This window comes from Vipera ursinii, assembly GCF_947247035.1.
Source record: "Vipera ursinii genome assembly, chromosome: 1".
NCBI lineage: Eukaryota > Metazoa > Chordata > Lepidosauria > Squamata > Viperidae > Vipera > Vipera ursinii.
The window spans coordinates 138970877-138988779 of NC_139512.1; the positions used below are offsets into that span (position 1 = coordinate 138970877).

At 34.8% G+C, this 17903-nt stretch overlaps 1 protein-coding gene across 1 annotated transcript in view; it reads right to left on the minus strand.

Annotated features, from left to right (window-relative positions):
• LRP1B (LDL receptor related protein 1B) overlaps positions 1-17903 on the minus strand; it is a gene marked incomplete at both ends in the record, with an annotated part of 936568 nt that overhangs the window by 243685 nt on the left and 674980 nt on the right. The window contains 4 exon segments of the mRNA XM_083348746.1: positions 8303-8419; positions 11196-11321; positions 12751-12891; positions 14496-14618. Of these exon segments, the coding sequence (XP_083204872.1) occupies positions 8303-8419; positions 11196-11321; positions 12751-12891; positions 14496-14618 (507 nt within the window).

Below are 17903 nucleotides of genomic sequence, written 5' to 3' on the forward strand. Positions count from 1 at the left end.
TATCTCTTCTATGTCTATTTTTTTTAACTTTTATATATTTACTTCTATTTTTCTGTAATCTCAATTACTTTATTTCACTATTGTCATTCTTTATAGAACCAAACTCCTTTTTCTACAAATTTAAATCTGTCTTTTACTTTGTGTTTTTTTTTCTATTTCTGTGCTGTCACAATCTTTACTTTTTTGTGTGCCTTTTCTGCTTGTTTATTCCTGACTAGGCTTCTTAACTCTTCTCCTCCGCTTCCAAATCTTTGCTCTCTCTAAAGTAAACAGCTCACAAATTTTTTTTCCTCACACCAGCTCTGAGGAAGGAAATAAACACCTTTTCCCCCCTCTCTCTCTTCTACTTTTCTCAGATGCTGCCCTTTCTGGTTGCCTTTTTCTCTCCAGGCTTATCTTCTAATATGTCTCTTCACTTTGACCTCTAGTTTGACTATATTTATTCAGCCTCTTCCTCCATGAGGCCTAGGACTAAAGAACTCCCAGGCAGCCATCCTGTGTTCCCTCCTCCTCCTCCTTGCCTCTTCCTAACATGGCTGTTTGCTTAAGCTTGGTACTTTGCTTTGGAATTTGCTTGTCTGTCATTTATTATTTTGTATTTAATTAAACTGTTTCTAAGGGATCTTTGATCCTCTCTGAGCTTGGTTGTTTTCTTTCATTACCCAAACTAGATCTCATCAGTGCTAGTGTTATAAGGAACCCTCATTATAGTAGGCCACAAAAAGCAATATTATCACTTTTGACATTTTTCATTTAAAAAGGTATTTTAAGAGGTATCACTTATTCATTGATAGCATTTAAATTTTTGTGTTCTTTTAATAAAACAGGGCTAATTTGATAATAATGTATGTGGTAATGGTAGTGGTTCCCAAAGACCGCCAGAATGTGAAAAAAAAGGTAGAGAAATGCGGCATCATGAGCATTAATGGCATATCTGCTTTGCAAGCTGCACTGGCTGCTGCTTTGCTTCTGGGTGCAAATCAAGGTGCCGATTGTTACCTATAAATCTATACATTGCATAGTCTCACTTTACTTGAGTTTCTCCAAACTCCAGTAGCATCTGTCTGGCCAATTTGACCCTGCAAGTTTGGGCTATTTTGGGTTCCTTTGATTAAACCATATTATCTATTGGGTGCCCAGAAACGTGTTTTGTTTGTAGCAGTGACTGACTTACGGAATGAGGTTCCCTCCGAGAACTGGATGACTCTGCTGTTGTTTAGAAGACAGCTTTCACCCAGGCCTTTGGCAAGGTACAGTGGCTTACCATTGTATATCTTTACTGTTTTATTGACGTTATTGTAATTTCCAGGGCTTTTTTTCTCATAGAACGCTCAGAACAGAGTTCCGGCACCTTTTTTGGATGGAACTTTGTAGGGTAGGCAAGCCGAGTTGTATGAGATGTGTGAGTTCTGGCACCTTTTTTTTTTTTTACAAAAAAAGCACTGGTAATTTCTATGATTGCTCTTAGCCACCCAGACATGTTAAGACCTGGGTGACAGAGAAGTGTAATAAAATTAAATGTATGTGTTACATACTGTGTGTGTGTGTGTGTGCACGCGCGCGCATGCATGTATGCATATGTATATGTAAAATTGTATGTATATTTGTATGATTGCTGTTAGCCACCCAGAGATGTTATGACTTGGGTGGCAAAGAAGTCTAATAAAATTAAATGTATGTGTTGTGTGTGTGTGTATGTGTATGTGTATGTATATGCATATTTGTATGTATATTTATATGTATGTGTATATGTAACCACAATCCCCAACCCTAACCCCCACTCCCCCCCCAGGGAAACCAAAATGGTGATGTATTGCAGAACAATCAATACTTATTCAGAAACAGTCATGTCATCTTCTTCTGCAACATCTTCATACAATATCTCTCCCAAACCCTGAATTCCATAACATCTTGTGACTTCATTTCCTGTAGAATCATTGGCCCCAATCTCTCACATCCAGCAACAGCAGTCTCCTTAAATGAGTACTTCTTGTTGATATAGTCAGCTCGTAGTGCATTGGCAACACAGCTTTCAGTGATTTTATACCATGAATTCTTCACCCAAGTCATGACTTCTGGCAGGCTAGGCTTTACCAAGTTTCCATGCTCATTTCTCTCCATTCTGTGTTCATTGTAGTCATTGATTTCTGTGTGCAAATGGTCCTTGAATGGCTTGTTTATTGCAATATTGCTATTCTGGAGATAAGCAGTCATTCCTGCAGGAATCATTATTTGATCTATTCCTCTCTCTCTCCAAGGAACTTCATCATGTCTTTTGCGTGGTGAGTGCTGGCTGAATCCCAGACTAGCAGACCTCTTTGGCCACCTCTCAAAACAAGTAGTAGCATTAAATTGACCTACTTCCTTATAACAGCTTCTGTGCACCAGGCTTTTTCAGTTTCAAGAACATAAATGCCTGAAACACGTTCAATCTTGTCTTTCTTGCCCTTAGTGATGATTAGAGGTGAGGCTTTCTTTCCATCCAGACAAATTGCCAAAACACAGATAATACGTGTCCTTTTGTAACCAGTGGGGGGAATGTAGATTGACAAGGCACCCTTCTGATCAATTGTTGTTTGAGATCCTTGGCCCATAAACACTGCAGTTTCATCCATGGCAATCATGTTGGAAAGTTGGTATATTGAAAAGGTGATGCCATCAACAAAGGACTTGAATGCAAGTGCAAATTTAATAAGTTCAGCATCCTACAGCTTGAGCAGTGATGCCAATCTTCTTAGAGAAGTTACTATCACTGAAGGAAGCCATCCAGCCAGTGTTGTATTGCTTTAAATTTTTCTGGGGATATTTCTAACTGTGGTGCCAGTGCAAGGGCAAATGTTTGAATATCAGCCCTGAGCACAACCAAAGCTTTATTTCTCCTGTTAGCAAACTAGTCACAGATGTTGTGTTCCAGTTCAAGAAATAATGGCTGCCTACCTGATCCACACTTTTGCTTCTTGGCATTTCCCTCATCTACCTGTTGACTGAGGTTATTGTATTCTGCTTGCCATTTTCAGACCATATGTACATCCAACTTGTTCTCTGTGCAGAAAGCCATAAGACTCTTGCCCTGAGACTCCTCCACAATCACTTTCTTGAACTCGTTGAGAGACAGCGGTCAATCTGGACATTCGGGGAAAGCTCTCCAGAAACCAACAGGAGAAAGGCTAGCTTAACTCCAGTATCCCAAGCTACAAGCAGCCAAAGCCCAAAAGCACTACTTTAAGCTGACTGTAAACAACATGATTGGAACTGGGTAAGAACATTGATATTTTTTCTCTTCTACTTGATAATTGATTTCCTGGAAAAAAAACAAGAAGCAAAAAGCCTGCGAAAGTGAGAAGGAGGGGGGAATTAAACTTTTTATGGGGGACAGAAATATATTGAAATGAAATGAATATAAGACCCAAACATGGAGAAGTTTGAAATTGGTGGTATTTGTTAAGATTTTCTTTTTGAATAATGAAAACAGAAGAAAGCAATTGTTTACTTTGAAAACTGAAAAATGAACTGGTGCTGACATCTAGTTTTGGATGAAAATATAAAAAAGTAGTTGCTCCAATATAGAAACTGGCAAAGCCCAGGAAAAGATAACTTGGTTTGGTGACCTTCAATGTCTTAATAACAGAGAACATCTGTGACAAAAAACCAAAAAAACCCCCAAAAAACTATTTTGGGCTATCTACAAAGCAAGAATTATAAACTTTAGGGGGAAAAACTGACCTTTCTGGATTATAAATACTACTCAATTATGACTCTAAAGCTGTTTGCAGAGAAAGGAAAATCCTGATTTTTGGCTATCATGGAAAATCAGAGATCTGTAGAAAGACTATATCAAGAAAAAACAAATACTTTCCAGGAGGAGATGTATGCTATGTTGCAACTAATTCAAACAATATTGATCTCAAACTATGAGGAAATTAAAAATAACTTTGAAAATGTAAATGAATACATCTCCAATTTAACTTTACAAAAAAAAAACTTTCAAAAAATAAAAATAGAGAGCAAGCAGATAAAACAGGCAACTGAATATAAACCAGAGGAAAGAGATTTAAAGATGGAAGCTAACAATAGAAGGAAATATGATTTAACCCAGGTGGAAAAAAACTTGCAGGAAATATTGGATATGGAAAGATAACTTATATTCTAAGATCACAAAATTAGTCTGAGGAGAAGAAAAAAGATTCAACAAAATGGATTACAGAGCTGTCAGGAAAACTATGAGAACTTGACAGACAAAAAATGATAAGAGAAATTAAGAGACAAAGAAAGGAAAAGATTTTCAATGAATACGAAGGGGCAAAACCTTCCCATAAAAACATCTTACTTGATTTGCCTTTTGTACTTACAACATCTACAAGACTATGGGAAGACTCTGATTCAGTGAAGCATATTGATCAGGAAAGATGTTTGGCAAAAAAAAGGCTAAAGTGAGAATTAAGAAATTAGATGATGGGATTTATCAGAGGGAATATTTAAAAATTAAACATCTGTTTGAATATGGTTAAAGAAATAGAAAGATTTTGGATATAGATGAATTTTAGTTCAAGAAGGATGAGCTCCTCAAATAACATAGTATTTTTCTTTCTTTTTTTTGTCATGAGAAATATAAAAATGTTGGGATGGTTGATATAAAGAAAATGTCTTAGATAGTTAAGTGTAACTGATCTTGAGAAAACTTTAATGGATAAAATGTTTTGAATAGATCTAAAAGATTAGATAATTGGATTTATTAAATGGAACATTTAAAGATTAAGCATACTTTTGAATATGGTTAAAAACAGAGAAAAATTCTGGATATAAATGTACATTAGCCTAAGAGGAGCATATATTTTAAGTAGTATACTATCTTCTTCTTTTTCTTTTCTCTCTTTTTTGGGGTGTTTTTTTTTAAGACATGAGAAAGGTAAAATTGTTGGGATGGCCTGTCTGAGGAAAAAGAGTTAAATACTTAAGTGTAATTAACTGAGAAAATTGGATTGTTTTTAAATTTTGCCTTGTAAACCGCCCTGAGTCCTTTGGGAATAGGCCGGTATATAAACCAAATAAATAAATAAATAAATAAATAAATAAATAAATAAATAAATAAATAAATACTCAACTGGGAAGAATGTTTTGAACATTGCGGGGAAAACAAAATCAAACAAGAATTTTGTAAACTGGATCTATGACGAGGGATGATCAGTTAGAAAAGAAGCTTTATACTGATGTGGTTATTTGCAGAAATAAGAAAAATGTCTATATTTAATTGTTATTTATCAAAATAATAAAAATGTATTAATGCAAGGTTGGCAAAAGAGAATATTATTGGAAGAAGAGAAAATCAAGCAAAGCTACTATGTAGACTATAGAATTGTAGAAACTAATTGTTATTGTTTTTTTAAATATAAAACTAGATAACATGCTGTTTACCAAATATTAAGGTGATTATGTTAAAAAATCAATAAATATATTTTTTAAAAAAGTTGATTTCATTGAGGGTTAGGGTTAGGCATTGTGGTTACCATGGGGGAGTGGGGATTAGGTTTGGGGTTAGGCAGGTTGGATTGGGTTAGGAATAGCATGGGAGGTCTGGCTATGGACTCGCATGTATCAGATGGGGGGATCTGCCAAGCCTCATGGAAATGGCATTGGTGGACACAATGCGCAATCCAGCATCTGCCGCAAGCAGTCGCTCACCAAGTGGGGTGGCATGATAGCCCTGGCTACTAAGGGAGCCTAAGGCAAGGTACGGTACAATAAGCAGGATACATGGGTCAGAAGGGGGATCTGCCAAGCCTCATGGCAGCAGCATTAGCAGGTTTAGTTTAGTTTATTATTAGTTTATTATATTTGTATACCACCCTTCTCCTGAAGGACTCAGTGTGGTGAACAGGGCACATATAAAATACAAAGTACAAAAGTTAAAAGAGAATTAAATACAAAGCCCGAGCTAAAACAATAAATAATAGTATAAAAAACCGCAATAAAAACCCCAACACATCCCCCATCAGGCCAGGCCGGCTTGTTCAAATAAATAGGTGCGACACACGATGTGGCGTCCTGCCACGAGCGGCTGAAACTGGCCGCTTGCCAAGTGGGGGAGACCTGGCTACCAGTTTGGGAGCCTGAGGCAAAGTACAGTAAGCGGGACCTGTGGGTCAGATCCCCCATCCCCCACCAGCTTCACCTTATGGCAGCAGCAGTGGCAGCTCCTGCCCTTTTCTCACCTCATGTCTACGGTAGCAACCAGATGGAATCAGCAGCTGGCCAGCTGCGCAGGCTCTTAAGTGGGGCTTACTTTTGGGTAGGGCTTATATTAGGGCTACCCTTAATATTTTGGGGGGTAGGTCGTATTTTTGGGGAAACGTGTGTGTGTGTGTGTGCATATATGTGTATGCATGTATATGTATATGTACATATGTAAAGAGAAAATGTTTAGCCTTTAAGAGAAGGAGCCTCAAAAAGCATGACACATCAGAATAATTACATGATTTTCAAAATATATAAAGAGCATGTAATTTAATTGCCACTTTTCACAAGTTTTGATGCAATGTAGCTGATAAAAGCCAGAATATCAACTTTAAAAGGATAAAAGACCATTTAACAGTGGTTTTAATCCTTTTAATCTTGCTGTTTTTCTCCTTCAATTAGAGGTGTAGATAGTTTTTATGGCCACAGTAGCATTCTTTTTCATTTTTATGGCATGTGAACACTATATGTTAAGATATATTCAACTCAGTGACTTTATACTACCTTATTAAGCTGAGATTTTTTTATTTTTTTGAGGATAGAAGACAAATGTGAACTGAAGGGGACTTAATTTAGATTGTCATTAATAAAAGACAATCATTTTCCCATAACAAAGCTAGAAACCTGAGTTCAGAATTTCTGCTGATCTTATAAATCCCAAGAAATGAACCACACTAGCTTTTCTACCATAAGAGCTAAACCAATTAGTCATGCCTTCTCTATCAGCACTATGTGTGTAAGAGACCAGATGAGGTGGGACAAAGGAACAACTGAAAAGAGTGTAGACTCGCATGTCAAAAGAGTAATCATAACAGCTGAATAAATATGAGGTTTCACTGCAGCAGAGTGGCCACACATATAATTTATGAAACAGCTCAATTTTGAGGTCATAGAGTTAAGGAAGATGGGTTACTTTCTGCATCTATTTTCTCTCCTAGTAAAGTCAGTGCAACTGAGCTTGCTAAGGAGGGAAGATTAACAGACCCCCATCACTGGCTAATAACTATAAAATGGTCAGATTGCAAAACCCAGAGTAGTCGAGTTTTCATGCCAAGGGCAGTTATAGTCACAAAAATGTATAGAAGCATATTGATTTTCCAGCAAGATCTACATGCAGTACAAATTTATATAGATATTCAGTACAAAAATCATAACATAATATCATAATTCCTTAGCTTTACAAGCACAAACTCTTTCTAGGATTTGGCAGCAATAGAAGTTTCCAGATTTGGCTTCTATACATCCCTAGCCAGTTTATTTAGTATTATTATTTTATTTGGCTTTATTTTACAAACTATGCCATTTATTGGCAGTGATCTCAGTGTATTTCAAATATTTTCTTTTTCTTGCATTCTTCTCTTCCTGTTTGCAGCTGTGACTTTATATTCTCGTCAAATATTCTTTTTAACAATAGGAGACACATTTTCATTGTGTTTCTGAAATGTTCCTATGCTTCTACATTCATTTTATGACACTTATCTGTTCTTCATTAATTCCCAAACACCACCTTTATCATTTGCTAAAAGTGAATTATTTCTGATAATTCCTGCTCCCCACTGCCTTATTGTATATTTTATTTTATTTTATTTGTTATTTTGCTAAGTTAAGCAATGGAAGACAGACATTATCATTTTGATTGCTCTTTTTTTAAAAAAAAAAAGTTTAGTCCCAGGAAGAGAGAAACAAAAAGTTTTCTGAACTGTTTCTTCTCAGTAATATCAAGATTGCATTTTAATCTAGTTTGAATAAAACCCTTTTATATCTCAAGTGTTTGATTTATGTATTTTGTATTTGATATGCCCAAGAAACAAACAAACAAATAATATTGAATCAGAGAAAAGAAAAGACAGGTAGTATTTCTTTAATGAAAGAATTTATATAACCTAGTTATCTGATAATCTGTTGCGTAAATAATGGGAGCATGATACTCATTCCTAGAGGAGTTTAATATGTAAAACAACAGAAGAGCTAGGCAATAAATGGCTTGTCAGGAGTACTATCAAATTACAAATCAATTTCTTATATGAAACAAATACTGTATTCTATTTATAAAGTCTGTGGTTCAACTTACCACAAGTTGCTGTTTCATCTGAATGATCACCACAATCATCCTCTTGATCACACAACCATGAATGTGGAATGCAGCGTCCATTCCCACAGGAAAACTGATCTATTTGACATGGTCTTGCTTGAATGATAAATTGATATTGAAATTATAGAATTGAGATCAAATAAAATCATCTTGAGTCATTCATATTTCCTATATGTATTTGCCATGTACTGTATGTTTTCTTGCAATTTTATATGCTAGAAGCTTTTTAAATGCCACGTCAAATATATATATTTCATATACTGAATAAGAACAATTGTAAATTTTTTAGAAGATTTATTAAAATGTCAACATTAAAATGTCATTTCAATCTAATCTCTTCCTCTTCCTTTCTTCCTCTTTCTCTATATGGAAAGCCAATTGGTGTAGGGGTCATTTTCTCTCAAACCTAGGAAGGAGGCAATGGCAAACCACATTTAAAAAATGTATTTTTAACAGGGAAAAATGCAGTGCCCTTCACTTGCGTAAAAAAAACCCCTCACAGGGATGAGTACAGGATGAAAGGAACTACACTGGACAACAATACATGTTAAAAAAAAATCTTGTTGTCTTGGTGGAGCACAAGCTGAATTATGAGGCAACTATGCATATAACTGCGGGGAAAAACAAATGCAGTTTTGTACTGAATGAACATAAATATGTTGTTAAGACTAAGACACATAATGTTCCTCTCTGTTGCTGTTACTCATGCAGTGCCTAGTATATTGCATCCACTTCTCAATATCCTAATTTAGGAAGGACATTGATAAATTGGAACTGGTATAGTGGAGAGCAATCAAGAGGATAAAGAAGGGAAAGTGTATAAACAGCTTCAGATGTATGTAGCCTACAGGAAAAAAGACTGCAGAGAGATATGAAGATTGCCTTCAAGAATATGAATAGCCAGAACAGAATTGTTCAGAGTTGTTCCAGAATGCAAGACAAGAAACAAGGGATTTCATTTCTGATGGTAAATCATGAAGCTTTTTATAACAGTTGAAATTATTCAATAATGGAAGAATCTGCCTCAGAAGAAAAGGGAATCTACTTCACTGAAAATATTTAAAGAAAGGGATATGGCTAGCTGGTGGAGCACTAGAGTAGTGGGTTGTACTAGCTACATTCCAAGATCCAACTTTACAATTTATGATTGTATGCTAATTAGAAGGAACTAAATAAACTTAATTAACAAGCCTGATTCTCTTATTTCTTAAATAAAAAGCAAGGGGAAGTTTAAGATTAGGTCCTAATTATTTAGTCTTAATAAGCTTGGGAATCCATTTTTTTAAACAAAAAAATATATATCTTCTCATCAGCAATGAAGATGCTAAATGGTGGTAAGAAAGGAATTCAGGAAATAGTGAGAGTAACTGCCTGAGAGTAAATATAATAAAAAAATTGAATAGACATCATCAGAGTTCTTCATTTCCATAAGGAAATTATTTATTTATTTAGCGTATGCCATACGTTAGCAAAATCTATAAATGCTAGATACAAGGCAGTCCGAAATTGCTACTTTGCTCTGTTTATCACTTGCACACCTGTCCTCGGTGCACCATAGGGGGCAAAATAGCTTATACCGGATGACTAAGAGCACTCAGATTGCTGGTTCTTCTGGGCTCCTCTTCCAGTTTCACTTCGCCTTGTGTTCGCCCGGCCAGGTCCAATGCCGGGTTCTGCTCTCTGCACACATGAACACAGCTAGTTTTTTTCCCCATCAAAGTGGTACCCATTTAACTACTTGCAATATTGTATGCTTTCAAACTGCTGGATAGGCAGGAGCTGGGAAGCAAGAGGCAGGAGTTCACCCCATCTTGCAGAGCTGCACCGCTGGAGTGCAGACCATTTCTGGCCAGCAGTTCTAAGCCACAGTGCCATGGTGCCCCCTCAGAAGGACACAATGAGCAGTGCCGTAACATTGGCACTGATTAGAAAGTACTCTCAGGTTTCTCTGAGCAGGGCTCACTCAGCAAGATCTCCTGGTTTTACACAGTTTAATTTAGCTCTGTGTAAGGACTTGGCAGATGTGTCATAGTCACAGTTCAGCTAGATAAGAATCTTTATTGCAACAAAAATGAAGCCAAGTGAAACAATTTAGTTCTCCATTCCATTTTCCCTCTTTTTTAAAATAATGACAACAACAGTAAAAATAATAAAATGGCTTTGAATCAGTTTTGACTAGTGGAAACTACATGGACTAGTCCCTGCAGTTTTCTTGGCAAGGTTTTTCAGAAATGGTTTTGACAATGCCTCCTTAAAAGGGCTGAGAGTGACTGGCCTAAAGTCACTCAGCTAGCTGGATACCTAAAGAAGGATTAGAACTCACATTCTTCCAGTTTCTAGCCTGACACCTTAACCAAACTGGCTTTCTCTTAAAATTACATAGCTTTTTCTTCCCATGCTTCCCATGAAGCCAACCAATTATTGAATGTTTCCATAACTACCATCTCTAGTCTGTGCATGTTATTCTGCACAGCTGCCAAGATTGAAATGTGTTATACAGAGAGAATATGGCTAATAATTATTAGGTCTTTTCAATACCAACATTTTACATGGCAATTAATCTATGACCTGACTTACAGGAGTATCTCTCAACATTTCTGCTAAATGTCAAACTTCAGAAGGAGGGAGTGAGGTGGGGAGAGAAACATATGAGTTAGTCCATATGGACAGTTTAAATTACTTAGTAAAGTAGAGCCAATTAACAAGATTAAGTAAAACACCACCTAGTTAGAAACAAATTCATTTTATTTAAAATTGATGGCAACTAGTAATGGCTTGGCTTACTTCAGACCAAAATTTTAGATATGAACATATTCAAAAGAGGTTTAAGATCAAATCAATGTGCTTGATTTGTTTTATTGTTTCCTTTTACCTGCACAAGTCTCATTTGATTCATCTTCATTGTTACCACAATCATTTGCTCCATCACAAAGCCATCTCTTAGGGATGCACCGGTTATTACGGCATTTAAATTGATTGTCAGGACAACTATGATTAACTGGAATACATAATAATACCTTTTATATCCAGTAATAATTACATTCCACTGTAAATATGCCTTATAACAAATTGCATACACTGAAAAAAGAAACAACAAATGTTTAGCATTTTCATTTTTTTCTTAATCTTAGATCAAACTATGAAACTAGGAGTAAAAAAATCCCTTATGCATAAAAGTAATCAATAAAATCACATAATATTCCAAAACTGACAAAATATTAGGCATCACAATCAACATTTAAATGCAAGGTTGAAATTGTTGAGAAAGAAGATTGAATACTTGAGTGTTAAAGTGTTTGCAGATTTTTTCCCCCCATGGGGTAGGGAAAACAGGGTTCTGAAAATGTGTGTCGATCTTCTGGAAAAGACTGATATAGGTTTTAAACATTGCACTATAGAACTGCACTATCTCTTCTCATTATACTTTTTTTAAAGTTGGAAAAATTTAAAACTTCATGGAAACAAAGATACTGCAGACTGTTGCTGTCATGTGTTACCTAAGTAATAGCCATTTCTGAAACCTTTGAAAAAGATTGGAAGAAATTCAAGGACTATTTGAAGAAATATTGTTGTATCAACTAGTTTGAAATGGACTTGGAAGTGTTTATAGGTTGTAGTTTTAGAGTTTAATGTTTAGTATTAAGGATAATATGAAACAATGATTGTTAAATGATAAGAAATTAAACATAGATAGATATTAAATATGATTTAAAATTATGAAATAGAAATTGCTAATGATGATTTACGAAGAAACGCACATAGGGGGGACTCGAGGAAGTCACCTGAAAATGATTAGAAAGATTAGGAATAACAGAAGTTAAGTATTCTTTTTGTATTTTTGTTGATTGTATTGTTTATGTTATGTCTTGTTTTTTATATGTATTTTTTGTTTAAATATATGTTTACATAAAAGCAATAAAAAATTAAAAAAAAGAAAAGAAAAACACTATACTATTGTTTGTATTGTGATTTCCTTTGGCTTACTTTTACACGTTATAAATCTGTAAAAAAAATATCCTTTTCCAAACCTATGTCTGTTTTTCAGAATCCTTAAAATATTACCAAGAAGCATTGAAACATTAAGCCATTTTCTGTAAGTAATTCTGTCTTCAAAATATTGAAACTGATTCATTGGTAAGCAGAGTTTGTATCTGGCCCAACAACAAAACAAGGTCAGGGGGCCTTAGATCAAAGCAAAAACATTAGATTTTTAAATCATTAGCATTATTCATGTTCTGAAGCCGTGCTCTTCCAGTAGAATATAATGCTAATGCATGTCTATGTAGCCCAATAATTACATGATTTATTTTCATGTTTAATTTTCATTCCCTTTAGATATTTACATTTTTTGAATACATTATATCTAAACTCTCATAACAACAGCTTAAACAAATAGAAACTATATACCATATTATTCAGATACATACAACAAATCTCTGAATGCTCATCAGAGCCATCCAGGCAATCATCATCACCATCACATTGCCAGCCATCTTGGATGCAGCGCTTGTTCCTGCACTGAAATTCACCCACTTTGCATAACTTAGGCAATACTTCTTCAGAATTAACTAAAGGGACAAAGATACAAATAAGAAACATTATTGTTAATGGAAAGCTATTTTTTTAGCAATGAAGATTTTTAAATATTTCAATTCTTAGTAAATATTCCATATTCAAAATAGTTCTATTTGATGCTCCCTGTAGGCACACATAGCTGACTTATTTAACTGTTTTCAGTGCTATCTTTTTTGTTTTGTTTTTATTTGTTTATTTACAGGTAGTCCACTTACAACCATTCATTTAGTGACCATTCAAAGTTACGGCACTGAAAAAAGTGACTTATGACCATTTTTCACACTTATGACCATTGCAGCATCCAGATGGTCATGCGATTTACATTTGGATGTTTGTCTACTGACTCACATTTATGATGGTTGCAACCTTCTGACAAATCCAATGGGGAAGCCTGATTCACTTAACAAATGTGGCAAGAAAAGTCATAAAATGGGGCAAAACTCAACAAATTTTTCACTTAGCAACATAAATTTTGGGCTCAATTGTGGTCATAGGTTGAGGACTACCTGTACCTGGTAACATTTTCCTATCAGGTTAAGCTTTTGTCAAACTATTGTTATTTTCTTGAAGAGTTACACAGACTTACTTGAAAACATGCTTCAGGACTCTTAAAAGCACTATCAGATTTGTTAATTTATGCTCTTTCTCTTGGCACTGAGACAAAGATATTAGTGATATTATATACCCACACCCAGTGGTGGGATTCACATATGTGAACAACCGGTTCTCTGTGGGGATGCCGCTTCTGGAAGTCTGGGCCTGGGCAACAAAACATTAGCTACCGGTTCTGCCTTCTGCCAAAGTGGTACAAACTGGTTGAATCCCAACACTGCCCACAACAGTGGGAGCTCCAGTGTGGGTGTTGTGTAGCCGGTTCTTTGCAGGCAATAAGTGAGATGGAAGGTTACAAACAGGAAACATGCTTTATTGGAGTCAAGCAGAACAGAACTGAAACAGTGGCTGCTGCGCAGCTACTTATACGATTGGCCACTAGGCAGTGGACAATAGGTTTAAAGGAAACCATTCCCGCCCCAAATCTACCAATGATCTTCTTGGAGACAACAAGTCTGGCTTAGTCAGTGACCGTTACACAGACACACAATTGAGCAATCCTTAAGCAGCATTTAAACAGACACGTGAATCAGTACAAGTAAAAACCTCAATACATTACAGTGGGTATATGTGATTGGTGATTGTGGACATTGTATTAGACCTCCACTTGCTTTGTTTTGTTTGATTTTAATGGAACATTCTTTTTTGTTGGCAGTGTTGATGGTCACCAGGAGATTTTTTTTAGATAGATAGTAACCATATAAGTTGGATCAATCAATCTACTATTCAAGAACTTGGGAAACATGTAACTAAGCAATTGTTATAAGTAACTAAGTAATTGTCATTCTGAATTTCTATTGAATTTCTCAGAAGGTTTCCCCTTAAATCATGTAAATTTCTGAGAGAATGAAAGCCACCTAATACAAAATGATGGGCTTTTTATCTGCTTGATGTTTGTGAATCCTGACCTTTTTATATTTTATATTTATTACTCTGACTATCTTTCCTACAGGAGAAATACAAAATTTTCTCATGAAGATCATACACATGCAGGTTGTACTGTTTTCCTCCAAATGCTGATTATCAGCACAAGCGCACATTCTGCCTCCAGGTATCGCTAAACACAGGGTACTGCAGCCTCCATTATTAACACGGCATGCGTTGTCACCTGGAATTAGAAAAGAAAAAAACAACAACCTCAAATAAAAATATCGCAAGCAACATGATGAAAAGGAGGATACAAAAACATCAGAGACATACTGTTTGGATTAATGCACTTTCCTACAGTCTTATATTTTACACTTGTAATCCACAGGGAAACACTCTATGAACAAAACCTAATTATTTTATTTGCACCCCAACCTTCTTTGTCCATTATCAGAAAGAATATCACATTTTGTATAAAAGCATTTCTTTTTTAAAACAGACATACAAATCTAACTAAATTTTGTTATTAGGACTAACAGGACAGCTCAAGAGGATTGGTTTATATTTCATGGAGATTTCAATGGAATGACTAAAATAATGATTAAGCAAGAATATCAAATTCTCAGTCTCACAATACACCCCCCCTCTGCCTGCTGAGACATTTCCAAAGATGAATTATGCAAGGGCACCATCACCATCATAAGTGAATGAATGAATGAATGAATGAATGAATGAATGAGTCAAGGAAAATGGAATACACTGCTGATTCATTTACATTTGTGGTTCACTTTTTATCAATTTAAGTATGAAAGAATATTTGAAAAATGAATGGGGAACAATTGACTTCTTAAATATGTAGCAAAATATGGAAAATGCAATCTATTGCCTGCCTTTGTTGAGAGTACACAGAATGTACACAGAAATGCCATGAACATCTTTTTTTAAAAAAATAAAATAAAAAATATGTACTATATGTTGCTAGTGTTTTCATTAAATTCTACCTGAAACTATTTTGGAGATTAAAATTGACGTTTCTGTTCGGTTCTTAGAACATCTAAGGAACTGTGAAGAACAATCTTTGATACATCTAAATCACAACATTCAGGCCAAATCCAATAATGTTTTTCTCTTTTGTCCCCTGAGGAAGAACATTTCAAGAGCACCAGTGAAATCTCAGAAGCATGTCTAGTATTTGTTTGACAGAATAGCTAAGCCTGACTGAAAGTCTTTCTCATTGTTTTGGAACTTGCCCAATTAATTCTGCAAACCAAATGTTAGAGATATATTTATAAGCTCCATAATACTGTTTAGCGTAACTATTTAGCTATTCAGCACTGTGTCGATAAGGCTTAATTTAGATTGTTCCATTCACCATTGACTGTTAGTGTGAAGCACAACTGCTAGGTATATCCATATTGATTCAAATTTATTACTTAGCCTTAGAATCAATATGACTATCAGAAGCTTCATAATAGTTTTTTAGGCAACATTGATTACATTTTCATATTTATTTATGTATCACTACTAATTCCTATTCCAGAGGCACAAGTACATGTATGTATACTTGCTTATATTCATCCCTTGTTAATTTTGCCTTACCTTTGTATCTATTTTTCTGGAATCCTAATAATTTCTCCCATGTTCTATCTAAACTTAAATTCTATGTTCAATGTATGAGGGACCTGTATCTTATTCATTATTTACAAAACCAACAATATTGCTCAGTTTGGACTGGTTTGTTTTGACACTTAGAAAAGATGCCCTCCAATCTGTTAGTGCTATGCTTGGTTGTAGACCTTCTCTTTCACACACATTCACATACAAAAAAATAAGCTTCCTGGAGATTGCAGGAAAAGATGGAAATAAATGAAGTCAATTATCCTGCTAATTGGGGACCAAAGGTATTGTGTAAAAATACTTCATGACTGCAACCAACTAAATTCCAGTCTATTTTTAAAAGAATTGAAGATAGTCAATCAACTCTCCAGGTCTTACAGTCTACCCAGACCTTTGTTCAATTATTCATATTATTCAGACTACTGATGCTCTATTATTTAGAAAAGCTTTGTATATAATAGATCTGGGAATGTACTGTATATTTATAGTGTTAATAATTGTATGCAATTGAGACAATTTTTGTTAGGAAGAGAAGTAGTGTTTCATATAAAATTCTCAGTATTGGGAAAACATGTATTGCAGTTGACCCTTATGAAAACAAAGGTTAATTTACTATCTAATAATTTTAGGGTTTTTTTTGCTAGGAAATGACATTATATCAACAGGAATAGTAGTAAATAATTTCTACTCCTTAACACCAAACATCATTCATTACATTTTATATGTTGGTTTAATGGTTCTTGATTGCTAAAACTTGGAATCATTATATTAGGGATCATAGAAATACTGCGGCCATACTGCTTCCTACTAAGACGCAATTTTAGTTATACACTGAAAAGCTTCTTTTTGTAATGGCCTAACATATTTAAAATTGTTTCTTTGCTTCTAATGGTGGACCCTTCAACATAGGAACATTAACAAAAAAAATGACATTTGAGATCTGCATTTATTTATCTATATTTCACATGACTTTGGAAGCCTTAAGGTATAAAAACAGTTTTAAAAAGCCAACATAATACTTAAAAGATAGCATAATTTAGGGAGAACAACACCACCTCATTATTCTAGATAGACAACAAAATCTCCATCCTCCAATTCCCTAATTCATGTCCTGGCAAAAAGATAAATGAGAGGTCTATTATTGCTTATTTAGAGGGTTTTTTTTAAAAAAAATGTTCAAGACTAATGAGAATAAAATCTAAAATAGGAAGGAAAACATGCACTTTAATAAGGACATTACTTAAAGTAGCAGGTTATGTAACCTGTTGCTCAAGATGAAGTCATGCTAATCAATTTCTTTGTTAATCTCAGGTGACAAAACAAGGGTATTCATGCTCTTTATTACTACATCTGCTACTTAGTTCAAATTGCATTTCTTGTGACTGTTTAGGGCAGAACATGTTATATACATTTTAAATCCAAATCAATACTCAGATTCTTCAGCCACATAACTACTACAAGTCTTGAAGGATATGCACATGTAGAGATCATTGATTAAAGTATAAATAGATTTTTACAAGCAGTTTTTTTAAAGTAACATAGAACTATAACTGCCCATTAATTCCCATAATGATGCCTTGTGATTGAGTGGACATTATACATGTTACTAATGGCCACACTAAAAATAATCTGAACTGTGAGGTCTTAAAAACTCTTTAGATAGTACAGAAGAAACAACTTAGTATTTTAAGTCTTTGACTCATTCTCAATATATACTTTATATCAATATTTTATACATTGATGAATAATGTATTAACGAATCAGAGAAAATACAAAAAACATAAAGCCAATGCTGGATTTTTTTTTGGTGGTTGTTTTTTTAAAGCTTTTTTAAATGGTGGGCTGTAGTTAAAGTGACATCTGTAATTATCATATGTGTATCCAGCCCAATAAATATAAAATCAAATAA